Source organism: Clarias gariepinus, chromosome 13 (genome assembly GCF_024256425.1).
Source record: "Clarias gariepinus isolate MV-2021 ecotype Netherlands chromosome 13, CGAR_prim_01v2, whole genome shotgun sequence".
NCBI lineage: Eukaryota > Metazoa > Chordata > Actinopteri > Siluriformes > Clariidae > Clarias > Clarias gariepinus.
The window spans coordinates 6,032,960-6,050,054 of NC_071112.1; the positions used below are offsets into that span (position 1 = coordinate 6,032,960).

General features: G+C 38.7%; 1 protein-coding gene across 1 annotated transcript; it reads left to right on the plus strand.

Moving 5' to 3' along the window:
* Positions 1-879: 879 nt before the first annotated feature.
* On the plus strand, positions 880-4,515 carry LOC128535825 (E3 ubiquitin-protein ligase TRIM39-like). Its single transcript, XM_053509889.1, has 7 exons — positions 880-966; positions 1,795-2,351; positions 2,490-2,585; positions 2,654-2,887; positions 2,984-3,146; positions 3,236-3,271; positions 3,951-4,515. The coding sequence occupies exons 1-7, from the start codon at positions 906-908 to the stop codon at positions 4,496-4,498; spliced, it is 1,695 nt and encodes a 564-aa protein (XP_053365864.1). The 5' UTR covers positions 880-905; the 3' UTR covers positions 4,499-4,515.
* The last annotated feature ends 12,580 nt before the right edge of the window (positions 4,516-17,095 follow it).

Below are 17,095 nucleotides of genomic sequence, written 5' to 3' on the forward strand. Positions count from 1 at the left end.
TGAAGCTGGAGAGGTTGGAGACACACTGCACTGTGATCATATGTAAAAATGCCCCTTTTTCAACCAAAGAAGGAAGTGACTGAAGTGAAAGTGAAAGGTGTTAGCTTATCGAGGAGACACCTGTGTTTTCACATTAATTTTCAAAATTAACTGCAGGATATTCGCTTGTTAATTTAAATTCTCTCTCCCTGAAAAGAAGTAAAAGTAAAAGTAAAGGTATGTACATCTGTCAAGGTTTATATAGTACTTTATAGTTTGGAGGTTTTGTTATTGTGTGATGTATCAGGATAAACTGCCAACAACATTATCAATGTCAGATGGAGACAGAGTCTCTTAAACACTGCTGTAATACTGACACTGAAATACAAGCTGATTATAATAATTGTTAAACACGTGTCCTTAATGATCAGTGGTTAATTAAGACTGAAAAAGTGATGAATAAGGTCAAAGGTTTACTGTGTTTACTAACTTCTAAAAAGTGGAGTGTTGAACTAATTCCAGCATACAGTGCAATTATTATACTTTATATCTAATGATTACATTTGCCCAAATATGTGAGCTAATCTAAGCTGAAAGAAGCTAAGATGAATTAACAAAAATACAGGTTTGTGTGTGTGTGTGTGTGTGAGAGAGAGAGAGAGAGAGAGAGAGAGAGACTGTGAAAACTGTGAGAATGATCAGTAAAAGTCTGTGTTCATTACAATCTAATAAAAGTGAGGAATGTGTGTGTGTGTGTGTGTGTGTGGGTGTGGTGTTTTATATCCGTGTAACTACTTCCAGTGTCACTGCTTTATTTCAACAGTGTAGACAACGAGAGTCTAATCAGTTAAACCTCCTACTGTTACATGTCTGAAGTCAATGACGTGAATTCTTCCCTGAAAAGGTTAAAACACAAGAGGAAGTAAATGGCTGAATCTTCATCACCAACAAAAAGCAAAAGGAGGAGCATGGAAGAACAACGTTTATGTAAGTTATATAGTTTATGCGTTAAAAGTTTCTGTAGTTACAATTTATTTACAACAGCTTGTACTGTATGTAACATGTATGTACGTAACAGCTTGTAATAATGTAACATCTGTTACATTATTTAGGAAAGATTATCACTATTAAGAAATATTGACCAAATTATTTTTTCTTATTAACATGATCTCAATACATGGTTTCATTGGTTTCATTGTTTCCGGTTGACATTTTTATATTAAGTGTGTGTAATGTACACACATCTTACAAAGGCATAGACACTGATTATGTAACTATGGAGGATTTATCAAACTAATTATTATTTATATAGTACAATAATTCAGTGACAATATAATTAATGATTGTTGACGAATAAATGATTGTAAGGTAAAATGTATACTATAATGCAGGACAAATTATGATAAAGGGAAAATATAAGTCCAAAGATCTGAGAGAACCTACAAAAACATGGTATTTTAAAACACAATGTGTTGTTAAAACACAGCACTAGAATTTGTGTTATAATCACTGTCATTTATTATTTTTATTGCAGGTATTTCTGTGTTTTGTCTGTTATGTAAAAGCTACAGATTACTTGTAAATACATTGGGCTGCAAAATTAATAAAGGCGCTCTACAAAAATGATTTAAACACTTTATAACCACAAAAAAGTGCCTTTTTTTAAAATTAGTACAAGGAAATGTGTAAAATTTCTGGTTTATGACTTTCACACCTACACTACAGGAGCGAACTGTATAGACACAAAGTAGACACAAATTGCAGTATTTCTACACTATTTATAAACAATGTGTAACCTTTACCTATCACACTTAGTTTCTTGTGACCCCAGCGATCTCCTGTCTGAAGAGCAGCTGCTGTGTTCAATCTGTCTGGATGTGTTCACTGATCCAGTCACCACTCCATGTGGACACAACTTCTGCAAGAGCTGCCTTTCACAGTGCTGTGAGAAGAGTCAACACTCTCACTGTCCATTATGTAAAGAGAAATTCACCAAGAGACCTAAACTGAAGATTAATACAACACTGAGAGAGGTTGCAGATCACTTCAAGAAGAAAAGTGTTCCTGACAAACCTGATGTTCTTTGTGATGCCTGCACTGGAGAGAAGCTGAAGGCCCTGAAATCCTGTCTGGATTGTGTTCTGACTTTGTGCATATCTCATCTTGAACCTCATAATCATGTTCCAAGACTTAAGAAACACAAACTAATAAACCCTGTGAAGAACCTGGAGGACCACGTATGCCAGAAACATGATAGAGCTCTGGAGCTGTTCTGTAGAGATGATCAGATATGTGTGTGTCAGTTCTGCACTGAAGGAGACCACAGGAATCACAACACTGTTACTGTAGAGGAGGAGAGCAGAGAGAGGAAGGTGAGAAACACTGAATAACATCAGCTTTAGACATTGTTATAGAAAATGCAGACATTTCTGCAGAAGTAGAGAGTTTAAATTCCATGACAATGTAAATGTAGTGCAAATAAATTATTTTGTCTTCTGCTCTGCTCTCAGACTCAGCTTGGGAAAACACAGACAGATGTGCAGCAGATGATTCAGGACCGACTGAAGAACATCCAAGAGATCAAACACTCAGCAGAGCTCAGCAAGGTGTGTTGAAACTAGTTAATGTATTATTCATTGTCGAAACTGCAAGTGAAAATGTGTTCCTCCTTTAGAGAAACATAGAGAAAGAGAAAGCAGACAGTGTTGATGTCTTCACTGCTCTGATTCGCTCTATTGAGAGAAGTCAGGCTGAGCTGCTGGAGGTGATGGAGGAGAAGCAGAAAGCAGCAGAGACTCAGGCTGAAGGACTAATTAAAGAGCTGGAGCAGGAAATCACTGTGCTAAAGAGGAGAGACACTGAGCTGGAGCAGCTCTCACACAGTGAGGAGCATCTCCACCTCCTACAGGTCAGTGTTCCTCTATCTGCTCACTGGCAAGGCAGAACATCACAGAACAACACTCACCATGCTGAGGGATTTCTCCTTTCTCCTGCTCTACTGTAGATTTCCTCCTTCATGTGCAGCCTTCCATACACCAAGAACTGGACTGAGATTAGTATTAACACTGACCTGAGTGGGGACACTGTGAGGACAGCTCTGTCTCAGCTTCAGCAGACTCTCAATGAGAAACTCACTAAAACACTTAATGACAAGTTAAAGGAAACAGGTGAGAGTTATTCATATAATAGTGAAGGTAATTATTATTTTTAGCTTTAATCTGCCTATTAATGAAAATGATCTTTTTGTTGTATTTAGTTTCCACAGAACTGAAGAGAATTCAGCAGTATGCAGGTACAGTGAGGTTACTGATTTTCTCTCATATAAAAATGTAAATATCAGCATTACACCACTGCATCATCAGACTTATTTTATTTGTCTAGCTAATAAAGACTTAAAGTGTCTCTCATTATTCTCCTAACTATGGCTTCTTGTTTCTGACATGTGGTAAAGCCATTAAACCCTTTTCTACTTAACGAAAATCTTTGCTCATAAAATAATGTAGGAAACCTGTATGTTTAGACAGAAGTTAACTTTATTCTTTTTTTTAATTGCATGAGTCATTGAGTTATTTTCTTTTTAAAGGATGTCATTTTAATGATATGCAAAACAGTGTTTTACAGTCATGCATTTGAAATAAGAAGTAAAATATGTGGTTTTAAATTAGTGTCTCCAATTAATATTAAAGTTGTGTTTTTAAATAGAAATATTAAATAGGTTTTTATCTTAAATGTTTTTCTCTTTTGTTCTGTCACACTTATAAAATAAAAACTATACAAACACAATTATATTAAAAAAAGTAAATTTTTAGGAGGAAAGCATTTTTAATCAATACAAACTCCTACAATAAAATGTACAAGTTTTAATTTAATCTTCTACAAACCCTTTTAAAATCCTAATGAATATGATTCACTGTGTGATTATTTAATGTTTTGTATCTTTATACTCACATCACACACTGTGTTTCCCTCAGTGGATGTGACTCTGGATCCTGATACAGCTCATCCCAATCTCATCCTGTCTGCTGATGGAAAACAAGTGACACATGGAGACACACGACAGGATCTCCCTGATACACCAGAGAGGTTTAATTATTATGCTATGGTTTTGGCAAAGCAGAGTTTCTCCTTAGGTAGATTTTATTATGAGGTGCAGGTCAGAGGGAAAACTGACTGGGATCTTGGAGTCGCCACAGAGTCCATTAACAGGAATGGAGAGATTACACTGCAACCTCAGGATGGATTCTGGACTGTAGTACTGGAGAATGAGAATCAGTATGAGGCTTGTGCTGATTTCTCTGTTCCCCTTACACTGAGAGAGAAGGTGGAGACCGTGGGGGTGTTTGTGGATTATGAGGAGGGTCTGGTCTCCTTTTATGATGTGAAGTCCAGATCTCATATCTACTCTTTCACTGGTCAGTCTTTCACTGAGAAACTCTATCCATACTTCAGTCCTGGTAATAATGAAGGAGGTAAAAACTCAGCACCACTGATCATCTCTCCTGTATGTAAGACTGAATAAAATTTTTACTTCACAGATTTAATCATTTATTAATTAATAAATATAAAACTGTGTGAACTGTAAATTATTACAGAAATAAACGATATAGGAATTTCAACATAATAAAAAAATATTAAATTCAGCTGCTGGTGTCTGTGTAAATAAAACCAAACAAAAATGTGTTTCCCCTTTAAATTTCTTTAAACACAAATATAATCAAATGTTTATATATATATATAAAAATGTCAAGGTTAGTTTCTTCTTAATAAAGGACTGTAAGAGTATATGAATTCTGTGTGTGTGTGTGTGTGTGTGTGTGTGTGTAAGAGCGAGAGAGAGATTCTGCCATCTGCCATTACAGAATATTACATACTTAAGCAAATGTCTTTCGAAATCGATCGAAATTCATGCTCAATCTCGATTATCGAATCAAAAAATGGGAGTCAACCTAACAGCTACATGTTTTGGACCAGAAGGTTCGACAGTACACCGTACGGGCAGGAACACGGCGATGGCCAGTCGCTGTGTTTTACAACTTGATTGACATGGCAGCAATGAATGCTCATGTGCTGTATCAGGCATGCACTGGAGTGAAGGAGAGAAGGGTGGATTTCCTGGCGCAGCTTGCAACTGAGCTTGCTAAGCAGTTTATGCAAGCAAGGATGGTGGACAAGGAGCAGCTGCTTTGGCAACAACCTGCCACACCACACCCAGGGAAAAGGGCCAAGTGTCAGGTGACCTTCCAGTGCAAGAAAAATAATGCAAGCTTACGCTGTGTAGCCTGCTACAAGTACACATGTGGAAAATGCAAAAAGGAAACTGAGTGGCAGTGCCAGATATGTGCCAACAGATCACACCAATGAACTGCTAAAATACTGGTCACTCACACACACACACACACATACACAAACACCAGATGTTGCACACTTATGTAAATATATATTTTTCTATTAGTGGTAGTAGTTTTTATGCTGGGAGAAGGCTACGTGGAGATAAATGAGTGGAATTTACATACCATTTGTCTTCAGTATGCCTCTTCTATGCTTTTCTTTTTATTCAATTTTATTGTGTTTTCTTATTGTGTCAATTTGTTGGGCAGTCGTGCAATACATATCACTTCATGCCATACCGTGTATGTATGTATGTGAATGTGACAAATAAAATTTGAATTTGAATTTATGTTGTATGTTTTTTGTTTAAGAAAATAAACGCTTTGAACCTTGGAATCTTTGAATAAATTTTTTCTACACCAATTGTACCCATGGTATGGCCCCTTACATATTGCTCCTAGATGACTGTGATCCCTGATTGTAAAGTCAATAGCACCTTGTACGTCGCTCTGTAAGTAATTGCCACATTTACAGAACAAAGGCATCTGTTCACACGTGATTAAGGATATTAGGTAAAAACAACCGGGCCAAATGGCCCCTCTCTGGTAGAGCTAGGGGGATAGGGCCAAATGGCCCCTCTCTGGTAGTTCTAGTGTTAAAGTCACAGTGCAAAACTTAAGGGGGTTACATCCTCCCCTGCTGAATCTGCATGCGCCTCTGCATGTAGCACAGTTTTTAGAAATTCATATGTATCCTGAGCTAACACTCTAATTTCAGGGAAAGTACCGACTTCAAGGGTTTAGGCAAAAGCTTGGCTTAGACCATCTAACAAGGACTTGAGACTCCCTCCCCCCTATGTTTTGCTGGCGAAATACATTTTAGGCAGAGACGTCTGCTCGGTCTTGTTAATTTGTTTTAAAAACCCCAATTCTGCGAATTCGCCCAGCAGCGAAACCGGTTTGATGACTTCACACCTGTTGTAAAGGTGAGATGGGGGATTACAGTAACTGGGTGCGCTTCACCTCGGAGCGCGCTGTCGCGTTGTATTCAAAGAATAGACTAAAACAAAATCATGTTTGCTTCAGCATTGGAAACAATATTGTATTAGGCTAACTTTATTAAAAATTATACACTTTTGTATTCAATTCAATTCAATTTTATTTGTATAGCGCTTTTAACGATTTACATCATCACAAAGCAGCTTTACACAATCAAAAGTATTAAGTTTGTATGAAATGTGAATGTGTATGAATAAAAATTATATGATTGTCCCTGATGAGCAAGCCTAGGACGACGGCGACAGTGGCAAGGAAAAACTCCCTGAGATGGTAATAGGAAGAAACCTTGAGAGGAACCAGACTCAACAGGGAACCCATCCTCATCTGGGTGAAAACAGATAGCAGGGATTGATGTGCATAATAATATGCGAGACTGGAAGTTCAGTATAAGAGGAGATGTGTAAGATTAAAGTCCAGTTTGTTCCTGGAGGCTCAGGTAGACTGTGAGAAATTCCAGTCCTGAACTATTGAGCGACTGAAGTTACAGGTCCTCAGAGAACAGCTGTCTGCATCAGTCGAGGACAGGACCACCTTCATGGAAAAGTGGAACCAACCCGTCACCACACGCATTCCAGGCAGACCACACGGGGACATCCATGTGATGAGATCTCCAACCAGAAGCAGGACTCCAGGATGAGTTAGAGAGGTCCAGCGGGCAGAGGGGGTCTGGATCACTGGCAGCTCAGGAGCGACATGTATAGCTCGACAGAGAGATAGGTAGAGGAAAAAGGAGAGAGAGAGGGAGAGAGAGAGAGAGGAGAGAGCAGAAAAGGAGAGAGCCAAAGAGATGGAGAAATAACAGTTAGGTATGGTCACAGTCGAACAATGTAAAAGGTGAATGTATATTTAGTGCAGAGTGCAATCAGAGACTCCGGCAGGACTAACTATGACAGCATAACTAAAAAGGGAGAGCCAGAAGGAAACACAGACATGAGGGCTTCCAGAGATGTAAAGCAACCAATCACCTCACCGTCAACAAACCTGAGTGATCAATGAGAGTGAGGAAGACAGCATCCAAACATACCAGTTCACCATAATACTCTACGTCCATGAGTCCCCCAGATCTGCTCCTTTACCTAAGGCAAATCTATTTATAAAAATGCTTGGCTAAATAAATAGGTTTTTAGCCTGGACTTAAACACTGAGACTGTGTCTGAGTCCCGAACACTAACTGGAAGACTATTCCATAACTTTGGGGCTTTGTAAGAAAAAGCTCTGCCCCCTGCTGTAGTTTTAATAATACGCGGTACTGACAAGCAGCCTGCATCCTTTGATCGAAGTAGGCGTGGCGGATTGTAAGACACTAGCAGTTCACTCAGATACTGCGACGCGAGACCATTTAATGCTTTATACGTCAAGAGTAGTATTTTAAAATCGATGCGAAATTTTACAGGAAGCCAATGCAATGTGGATAAGATAGGGGTGATGTGCTCATATCTTCTGGTTCGAGTGAGGACTCTCGCTGCTGCATTCTGGACTAATTGAAGCTTGTTTAAGCACCTTGTTGAACAACCAGACAGTAAGGCATTACAATAATCCAACCTAGACGTGATAAAAGCATGAAATAGTTTGCATCATTTGGTGACAATATATTTCTTAACTTGGCAATATTTCTGAGGTGAAAGAATGCTATCCTGGTAATATTATCTACATGTGCTTCAAATGAAAGGCTTGAATCTATAATCACACCGAGGTCTTTTACTGTTGCACTTGATGGAACAGAAAGGCCATTTAAAATTACAGTGTGATCAGAAAGCTTACTTCTAGCTGCTTGTGGTCCTATGACTAGAACTTCTGTCTTATCAGGATTAAGCAGAAGGAAATTAATTAACATCCAATCTCTTATGTCCTGCACACATTGCTCAACTTTAGTAAGCTGGTTTTTCTCATCTGGTTTTGCTGAAACGTATACTTGTGTGTCATCAGCATAACAATGAAAACTAATATCATGTTTACGAATTATGTTGCCTAGAGGAAGCATGTAAAGGGAAAAAAGCAGTGGGCCTAAAACAGAACCCTGTGGAACACCAAACTCAACTTGAGAACATGAGGAATGGTCACCATCTAAATCTACAAACTGATAACGATCAGTCAAATAGGATCTGAGGCATAAGAGGGCCGTTCCCTTAATTCCTACTACATTTTCTAATCTGTGAAGGAGAATACTATGATCAATAGTGTCAAAAGCTGCACTGAGGTCGAGTAACACAAGTATAGTGACACAACCCTGATCAGAGGCCACTAGGAGGTCATTTACTACTTTAACAAGTGCTGTCTCTGTGCTGTGATGAGGCCTAAATCCTGACTGATACAGTTTATGTATGCTATTCCTATGTAGATATGAACATAGCTGCTGTGATCCTACCTTTTCCAGAATTTTAGAGATAAAGATTGTATTCTTTGTTCACACACGTGGGCATCTTTAAATCTTTAGATATTGATCCTTTCTTGATGCAGCAAATTTTCTGAGCAAATTAATAATAATTTCCATAAATAAGAAGGAGGAAGAAGAAAAGGTTACGCGAAAATAAGAAAAAGCTTTAGAGGTAAATGCTGTGAAATGCTTCAAATGAACAGATTCTGCCTATTACAGGTCAGGGACAGTGAGGCTGGATCCAGCAGCGCACCACATCCCACATCTCATTTAAGTGAAGGTTAATTTTGAAAACTACTTACTATAAAAATATAACACAATACAAAAACGTAAAACAAAGTTTCACTGAACATATATTGGGTCATATTTGTAAAACAAAGGAGAGAATAATAGGTCAAACAACATATAAAACTAATATTTTCAGTGTGCAGTAGCACCAGTCTCACAGAGACCCAGGAGGCTTAAAAACAGTTTGACAGCAAAATGAGACATTTTGTCAGTATTGTGATTTTTTTAATTTATTTATGTATTTTAAAAGATGCAAGACAATACTGCCAACATGTATCATTTACATGCTGTTAGAAAATATTCTTTGCATTGTCTCTTATTGAGTCACAAGGGTGGTAAAAAGCTATTCATATAATTCAAAGTTATTCATATCAGTGTAGTTAGTATGATTTTGAAAGTGCTATAACTCCACCTGGCACAGTTTAATCTCATTGGAACAATCTGACTACATGTGCAGTGCCATAAAAAAAGTATTTGCCCCTTCCTGATTGATTTTTTCTTTGCATATTTGTCACCCTTGTAGTGGAAGTCCAGGGCCACTTTTTGGTCCCAGTCCGCCCCTGGCAATAACGAATGGAGAAAGCGCAGTCAAATCCCGGGGATTCTGCGTTCCGCGAGGGGCCAGTCGTAAATAGCTGACACTCAGTGACAGCCAATGAAATTGAAGCATTTTTGCCGCTTTCCACGTGGTGTGGCGTTGCCTAAACAATAGTATAAAATCGTCCAGACCCTGGCTCGAATCCCGTTCTGGGTGAAAATGTAATAAATGTGAATCCTTTGTTTTACACTTTTTGCTTATGATAATCATTAAATTATAGCAACTGTGAGGTGAGTGCTAATGTGTTTCATAGCTTTAAAAAAAAAATCTCAATTGCAAACATGCATTTAGTACTGAAGCATAACTTGATAATGTAATGGCTATATCGTGGCATTTTAGCGCATAATTACCTTACCTTTTACCTTTAGGCATTTGGCAGACACTCTTATCCAGAGCGACTTACATTTTTTATCTCATTATACATCTGAGCAGTTAAGGGTTAAGGGCCTCATAGCCAGACTAGTTGATCATGTAGTCCGCATTAATTTTAAGCTAATTAATAAGGATGTTGACGCAGCCATTCTTGCATATGATAACCGGCAATTTATATTAAATTATACGGAGGAAAAAACATGCACACTACTCGGTGTTCCACTGAACCGGAAACAGAACTACCTTTTTTTTTTTTGCATATGACCCTTTTAAAGGAGAGGCCGGTCACTTATCACATGAGCATTGTGAGAGCACACCTGATACAAACGTTAACACCCCCACTTGCTCTCATATTTACAATACAATATTATACTACATATACATGTCATATAACAACTTATAATAACATAACATAAATACATTCTCTTTCATGTGTTGGGTTTACATACCAAACATAAAACTCTTGAATTTTTCTAGTTTCAACTTTGTTACTGGTTTTGTCATGACATCAGCCACCATTCCTTCTGTGGGACAATACTCAACTGTCACTTTGCCATCACTGAGTGCCGATCGAACAAAATGATATCGCACATCAACATGCTTGCATCTTTGGCGACACACTGGGTTTTTTGATAAAGCAATAGCACCTTGATTATCCTCAAAGATTTGTACAGGCATATACACACAGTCATTTTCCATACTGCTTAACAACTGTACAATGTACATGCTTTCTTGTGTAGTTAAAGACAATGCCATATACTCTGCTTCACATGTAGATAAAGCAACTGTGGACTGTTTCTTTGACTTCCAGGAGATCAGAGGTCCATTCTGTGTAAGACTAAAACAGTACCCTGTTGTACTCCTTCTGTCACTTGAATCTGACGCCCAGTCAGCATCACTATATGCCACAGGTTTAAGTTTTTCATTACATTTCAAGTACCTCATTACATGTTTAACTGTAAACCATTGTTGTTCGTTTGGTTCAGACAAGTATTGGGACAGTTTACTAACAACCCAACACAGATCAGGTCTAGTACATGTCATCAGATAGATCAGACTACCTACTGCTTCACGGTATTTCTTTGGATCAACAGGATCACTATCACTGTTGTAATCCAGCCTTTGCTCACATGGTGTTGACCTGGGTTTGCAATCTGACATACTGAACCTCTCTAGAATCCTTAATATGTATCTTTTCTGGTTCATCTTTACAACTCCTTCACTTTGATGGAAATCAATTCCCAGGAAATGTTTGAGTTTTCCCAGATCTTTCATTTTAAATCTTGATGCCAGCATCATTTTCACATTATTCAGCAAATAATTATCACTGGCAGCAATTATGAGATCATCTACCCAGATTATTACTATCACTCTCTCTTTTTCAGTTTGTTTACTGTACACACAGTGATCAGCTGAATTCTGAACAAAATCATTCTCAGTGAGGTAATCATGTAACATTTTGTTCCAATTCCTGCCTGATTGTTTTAAACCATACAGTGATTTGTTCAGTTTACAGACTAGTTTATCACCCAAGTCTGACTTCACTTCAAATCCTTCCGGCTGCTCCATGTAAACCTCACAATCTATTGGAGCATGTAGATAAGCCGTTTTTACATCCATTTGGTGGAGGTCAAGATTATGTTGTGCTGCTATTTGCATCAAGGCTCGTATCGAAGTTATATTAGCTGTTGGGGAGAAAGTCTCTTTGTAATCTACACCTAACACTTGACTATAGCCTTTAGCAACATATCTGGCCTTGTATGACTTGGTCTCATCTGTATTATTTTTGATAGAATAGACCCATCTACCCCCCACTGCATGTTTGCCTTCTGGTAGAGTAGTTAGAGTAAATGTATCATTTTCTTGTAAAGAGTTAATTTCATCTTCCATGGCCTTAGCCCAGATCGGTGACTCTCTCGAACTGATAGCTTCCCTGAATGTTTGTGGTAAATCATACACTCTGTAACAGTAGTCAACATTAGTCAAAATCTGATCATTACAATCAACATTAGATACATAATCTGTCAAGTACTGGGGAGCTCTCCTATTTCTTTTAGGGTAACGTGTACTTTCATCCCCTCCCTCAGTCTGAGCACTACTCTCATTCTCAATCTCAGGTTGAGGTCCATGAGTCTTTTCTGAAGTATGATTAGCTACGTTTTGTTTCAACTGGGTGGACACATATCTTTGCCCATGAGAATCATCATCTAACACTGAAATGTCTGTTTGTGTCTGACGTTCAGTTACATACTTTGTGATGAATTTTACAAGCCTGTGCTTGAAAACCTTTCCTGTGTCAGGATAATAAACCAGGTAGGCAGGGCTATTCTTATCATAACCTACAAAAATCCCTTTTTCGCAACGTGCATCTAATTTCTTTTTGTCATGTTTGTATGCGTAGCATCCTGAACCAAAGACATTCATTTTTGAAAGATCAGGCTTCTTCCCTGTCAGTGCATAGTATGGCGTTTGGTGTATTCGACTATTGTAGCACCTGTTGCGAATTACCGCAGCAGTCATTACAGCATAGGTCCACAACATTTTGGGCAAACTGCTCTCTAAGAGCATGCATCTTGCCATTTCAAACAAGGTTCTCCAATTTCTCTCAGCGGTCCCATTTTGGTGAGGTGAATACTGTATGGTGCTGAGGTCTCGTGCCTAATGCTGTTCCTGCTTAATAGTGACTGAAACTCTTTGGCCATGAATTCCGTGCCATTATCTGACCTAAGGCACTTTATGCTCCCATAAGGGGCTGTATCAGCAATGAATTTTTCAGTGGCCTTTGCAGTGTCACTCTTAGCCTTTAAAAAGTACACAAACACTGCCCCTGAGTAGTCATCAGTAAACGCTAAAGCATACTTGAAACCGTCTTTAGCTTCTGCGTCAATTGGACCAGCTAAATCTGTGTGCACTAGTTCAAGTGCAGCTTTGGCTCATGTATCAGGTTCTCTGTTTCTACTCTGAACAAACTTAGCCTGTGTGCAAATTTCACAGTTTAGGTTAGATTTGTCAACCTTCCCCTTGATTTTCATTCCCTCAACTACATTTTGCATCATCATAATTGCAGTGACCAAGGATTTCATGCCAGGTTTGAATATCATAACATCCCTTACAACTATCGCTGTCTTCGTTTACAGTGTTTAGATAATACAGTCTATTATACTCTTGTATGCAGAACTTAGTACCGTCCTTATGAATGAGTTCGTCTTGTCCTTGTTGAAAGTTGATCGAAGCTCCGTTTGTTGTTGCTGCTTTAACAGAAAAAATGTTCTGCGGATACGACGGGATATATAGCGCATTCCTCAGCGTCGTCCTCACGTGATGTCCCGCACTGTCAATCAAGTACACCTCCGCGTCACCTCTTCTCAGCGCTACTCCGCTCGCTCTGGTCCCGTCTGCCAGCTCAATATAGTGTTTTTCTGCGTGGAATTTGTCGTCGAAGCGTTTAAATTTTTTAATATCCGTAATAATATGCGATGTCGCGCCTGTATCGACCATCAGTCCCTTCTGCTGTACTTTGTAGGATTTGTAGTCACTTGCTTTAAAGACAAAGGTGTGTTCGTCATTGCCTTCTATATCAGTCACCTGTTTAACATTGTCTCTCTTTTTACGTCTGCAATTTTCATCTCTCTGCGTTGAACTTTTGCAGTAACTGCACCACTGCCTTTTGCGATGTTGGGTCGGGCACCCCCGTGCTTTATGCCCTTTTTGACCGCAGTTGTAGCAGGTAATGTCCGAACATGCGAGCCGCTCTCTCCCCCTCCAGTCTGGGGTCGTGGCACTCACTCTCATCACGTTATCTTCACTAGTGCTGTTGTGGAAGTTTTCGGTTCTTTCAAAGTTTCTCAACTTGGTTTTGAACTCTGCAAACGTTATGTCTACATCACTTTGTGTGATATGCACGGTGAAAGGTTTAAACGAGTCTGGCAGACCTTTCAAAATCATCGCAATTAAAAGTCCGTCACTAAGCGTCTCTTCGGCATTTCTTAGTGCCGTAATTGCGGTTTCTGCTCGAATAATATAATCAGTTACACTTTCATTTGCCGTCTTTTGCGGGGAGGTTAACTCTGTGTACAGGCTAATTATTCGCGGATTTCCTTTCCCCGCATAGTAAGCTCTCAAAATCCTTAAAGCTTTCCTACCGTCATCCGCAGAATCTCTCATGACAAGAGGCAAACTTTTGTCATCTAGGTACTGTATAAGTTCAGCATATGCCTCCTCGTTTTTGCTGGCAGCATCTTCATCTTCATCACCACGTGCGGGGGGCTCTGATAATACTGTGTCTTTCAGTCCTAGTAAACGCATCTGACCTAGAAATTTTGTTTCCCAAAGTTCATAGTTCTTTTCGTCTCCGTCGAAATGCAATCTGTTCCATCGGCTACCCGCCTCTATCCTGGGCCCATAACCTGTTGACACAGCCATTCTTGCGTATGATAACCGGCAATTTATATTAAATTATACGGAGGAAAAAACATGCACACTACTCGGTGTTCCACTGAACCGGAAACAGAACTACCTTTTTTTTTTATTTGCATATGACCCTTTTAAAGGAGAGGCCGGTCACTTATCACATGAGCATTGTGAGAGCACACCTGATACAAACGTTAACAAAGGAAATGCATTGTCATAGCTGGGGTCATACTGGCACATCACCCAAATATTATTACTTCCATCTAGTAGTTATCTGTTCAGCTCTTGTACTTTTCCTGTAGTTGGCGTGTTGACTAATAGTTAATTCAGAGTCACAAGCAACTTTGGTTAAAGAGGGCTACCTGGTTAGCTTACATGCAGCAGTTAATGGTGACATATTAGCATACATGCCAAAGGGGGAAAGGTGTAAAATATTGTTATAACTCGGGAGAAACGCAAGAGAATTTTGACCGCGGAGTAAATTACTAGCTAGTGAAAAATAGGAGGGTTAGCAGGACTGCATATTTGTGAGAGGGTCAGTGTTTTGTAACACCCCAGCATTTTATTCTCTTAAGCAGTGAGATTAATAAAGTTCTAATGTTAATGTGGTTGCTAATGCTAGCAACCTAACTAAATGCCTGCGTCATGCTAATACTACAGTTACAGTTTTGTCCTGCAAACATTCTACAGAAAATCATCTTAGCTGTTTCTTTTATACACAGATGGGGTTCTTTGGCTAACTAGCAGCTATTGTCAGCTAAATTATCTTACCTCAGAACAGCCTGAAAGTTTGAGTGTAACCTTAACACGGTAACAGTAATAAATCTTACAGATAGTAATAATTTTTCAGTCATATGTGACTCAGGTAAGTGAACATGTGTATACAGACCTTTTATTTAACGCCATTTTCCCTTAAATGAACCGTCATCAGCGGTGTGGGAGCTCAAAAGAAAAGACACGAAGCTCTGACACAGCTGCTGAATCCACCGGTGAACTTTGGGGGAGGGGCCACCAAACTTCAACCCAGCGGCTGGGTTACACAAAAACTACCCAACTCTCTGTAAATAACACAGAAAAATGACCCAACAAAGGCAACCCAGCGCTTGGGTAGAAAAAACAATCCAGCGTTTTTTAGTGTGTGTGAATTTAGCGTGTTTGTTCTCCACGCCCATCAATCAATAAGTGCAGTGGTTTCCACGGTATTATACAGTATATAGTGGTTTCCTCTTTGTATTATTTGTATTATTATTTTTTTTATTCATTTATTTTTTACTCAGTAGTGAATAGGATTTAAAATGTAGTGAAGTACAATACTTTAAACATAACATACTTAAGTAAGAGTAAAATTACAGATTTTAAAAACTACTTTAAAAAGTACAAGTACACAAAAAACTACTCAATTACAGTAATGCGAGTAAATGTAATTCATTACTTTCCACCTCTGGTTTTATCCTTCTAAATGTGTTAATTGTCACTGTCAAATACTGATTTGACTGTTTTCTATATAAATAACTTCCCTCAATTATCAGACTGTTGAATCAATGTTGATAATTCATCGCTTCTCTGTGTTGAAAAGACAAACATTTAATCAATGTTGATTTTTGGTTTTGGAACCCGTCCTTATTCAACAATGTAAGGCAAATTAAATTAACCAAGTGCATTTCTATAAAATGTGTATGCATGTGTGTATGTGTTTAAAACAGGTTCAAAAATTGAATGCAAGAGATTTGCCATGCTTAAAAAAAAAAAAAAAAATTATATATATATATATATATATATATATATATATATATATATATATATATATAAAGTGTTGAGCAAAAAAACAATTTGACGGTAAGTTTTGTGTATTTACCTTGCTGTCTATTTTACTCACTTGAGAGCTTAATTCCTTTCCTTCGTTTGCCGTTCAAAAGTACTAAATTTTTGGCTTGCATGTCGGAGGGTGTCGGGAGGTGTTTTTACACTGTCGCCACGTCAGTATAATACATTTTACAGGCATGAGAATGCAATGGGTTGTAGTCTGGAAGTTCCTGCCACTAACATGAAAGAATTTTGTCGATCGGATCACCAGATTTGTCACCAGATGCAGAGCTGTTCAGCAACGTTCAGAAATTGTGGCAAATGGACACACTTCCTTATAGAAGTGAAAAAATTAATCACAAGATCTAAGCAAGATGCACAAGCAGTTCAAGCGCTTGAGGAAAAAACAGTCAGGATGGCAGTTAGAGATGTTCAAAGGTATGCTACCCCTCTCCTTTGGAAAACTAAACATCCTCTTCTGCATTCAGATAAAGAAGCAGTAACAGCTCACCTGAAACGCACAGAGAAACGCCTTCTACAGAATAATGATCTCGCAGCAGTGTATGTCAAGGAAGTACAGAAACTAGAGGAGGCTGGCTACATTGCAAAGGTGACACCAGAGAGAGCAGACAAAACCCTTTATGCATGGTACATACCACACCACATTGTTCAGCACAATGAAAAGCACAGAATTGTATTTAAATGCTCATTTAAGCATAGGGGAGAAAGCCCCTCTCCTCCCTGGACCAACACTTGGACCTACTCTGTTAGGGGTACTTCTGCGTTTCAGAGAACACCCAGTTGCTATTAGTAGCGATATAAAAGGTATGTTCCACCAGGTGGGCCTGCTGGAGGAGGACAAACCCTTTTTACGTTTCTTATGGA

Excerpts from the sequence above, each read along its gene's own strand:
- LOC128535825 (XM_053509889.1), top strand. The coding sequence starts at position 906 with ATGGCTGAATCTTCATCACCAACAAAAAGCAAAAGGAGGAGCATGGAA. Across the intron at positions 2,586-2,653 it reads ACTCAGCAGAGCTCAGCAAG|AGAAACATAGAGAAAGAGAA; the intron begins GTGTGTTGAAAC and ends TTCCTCCTTTAG. Across the intron at positions 3,272-3,950 it reads GAGAATTCAGCAGTATGCAG|TGGATGTGACTCTGGATCCT; the intron begins GTACAGTGAGGT and ends TGTTTCCCTCAG.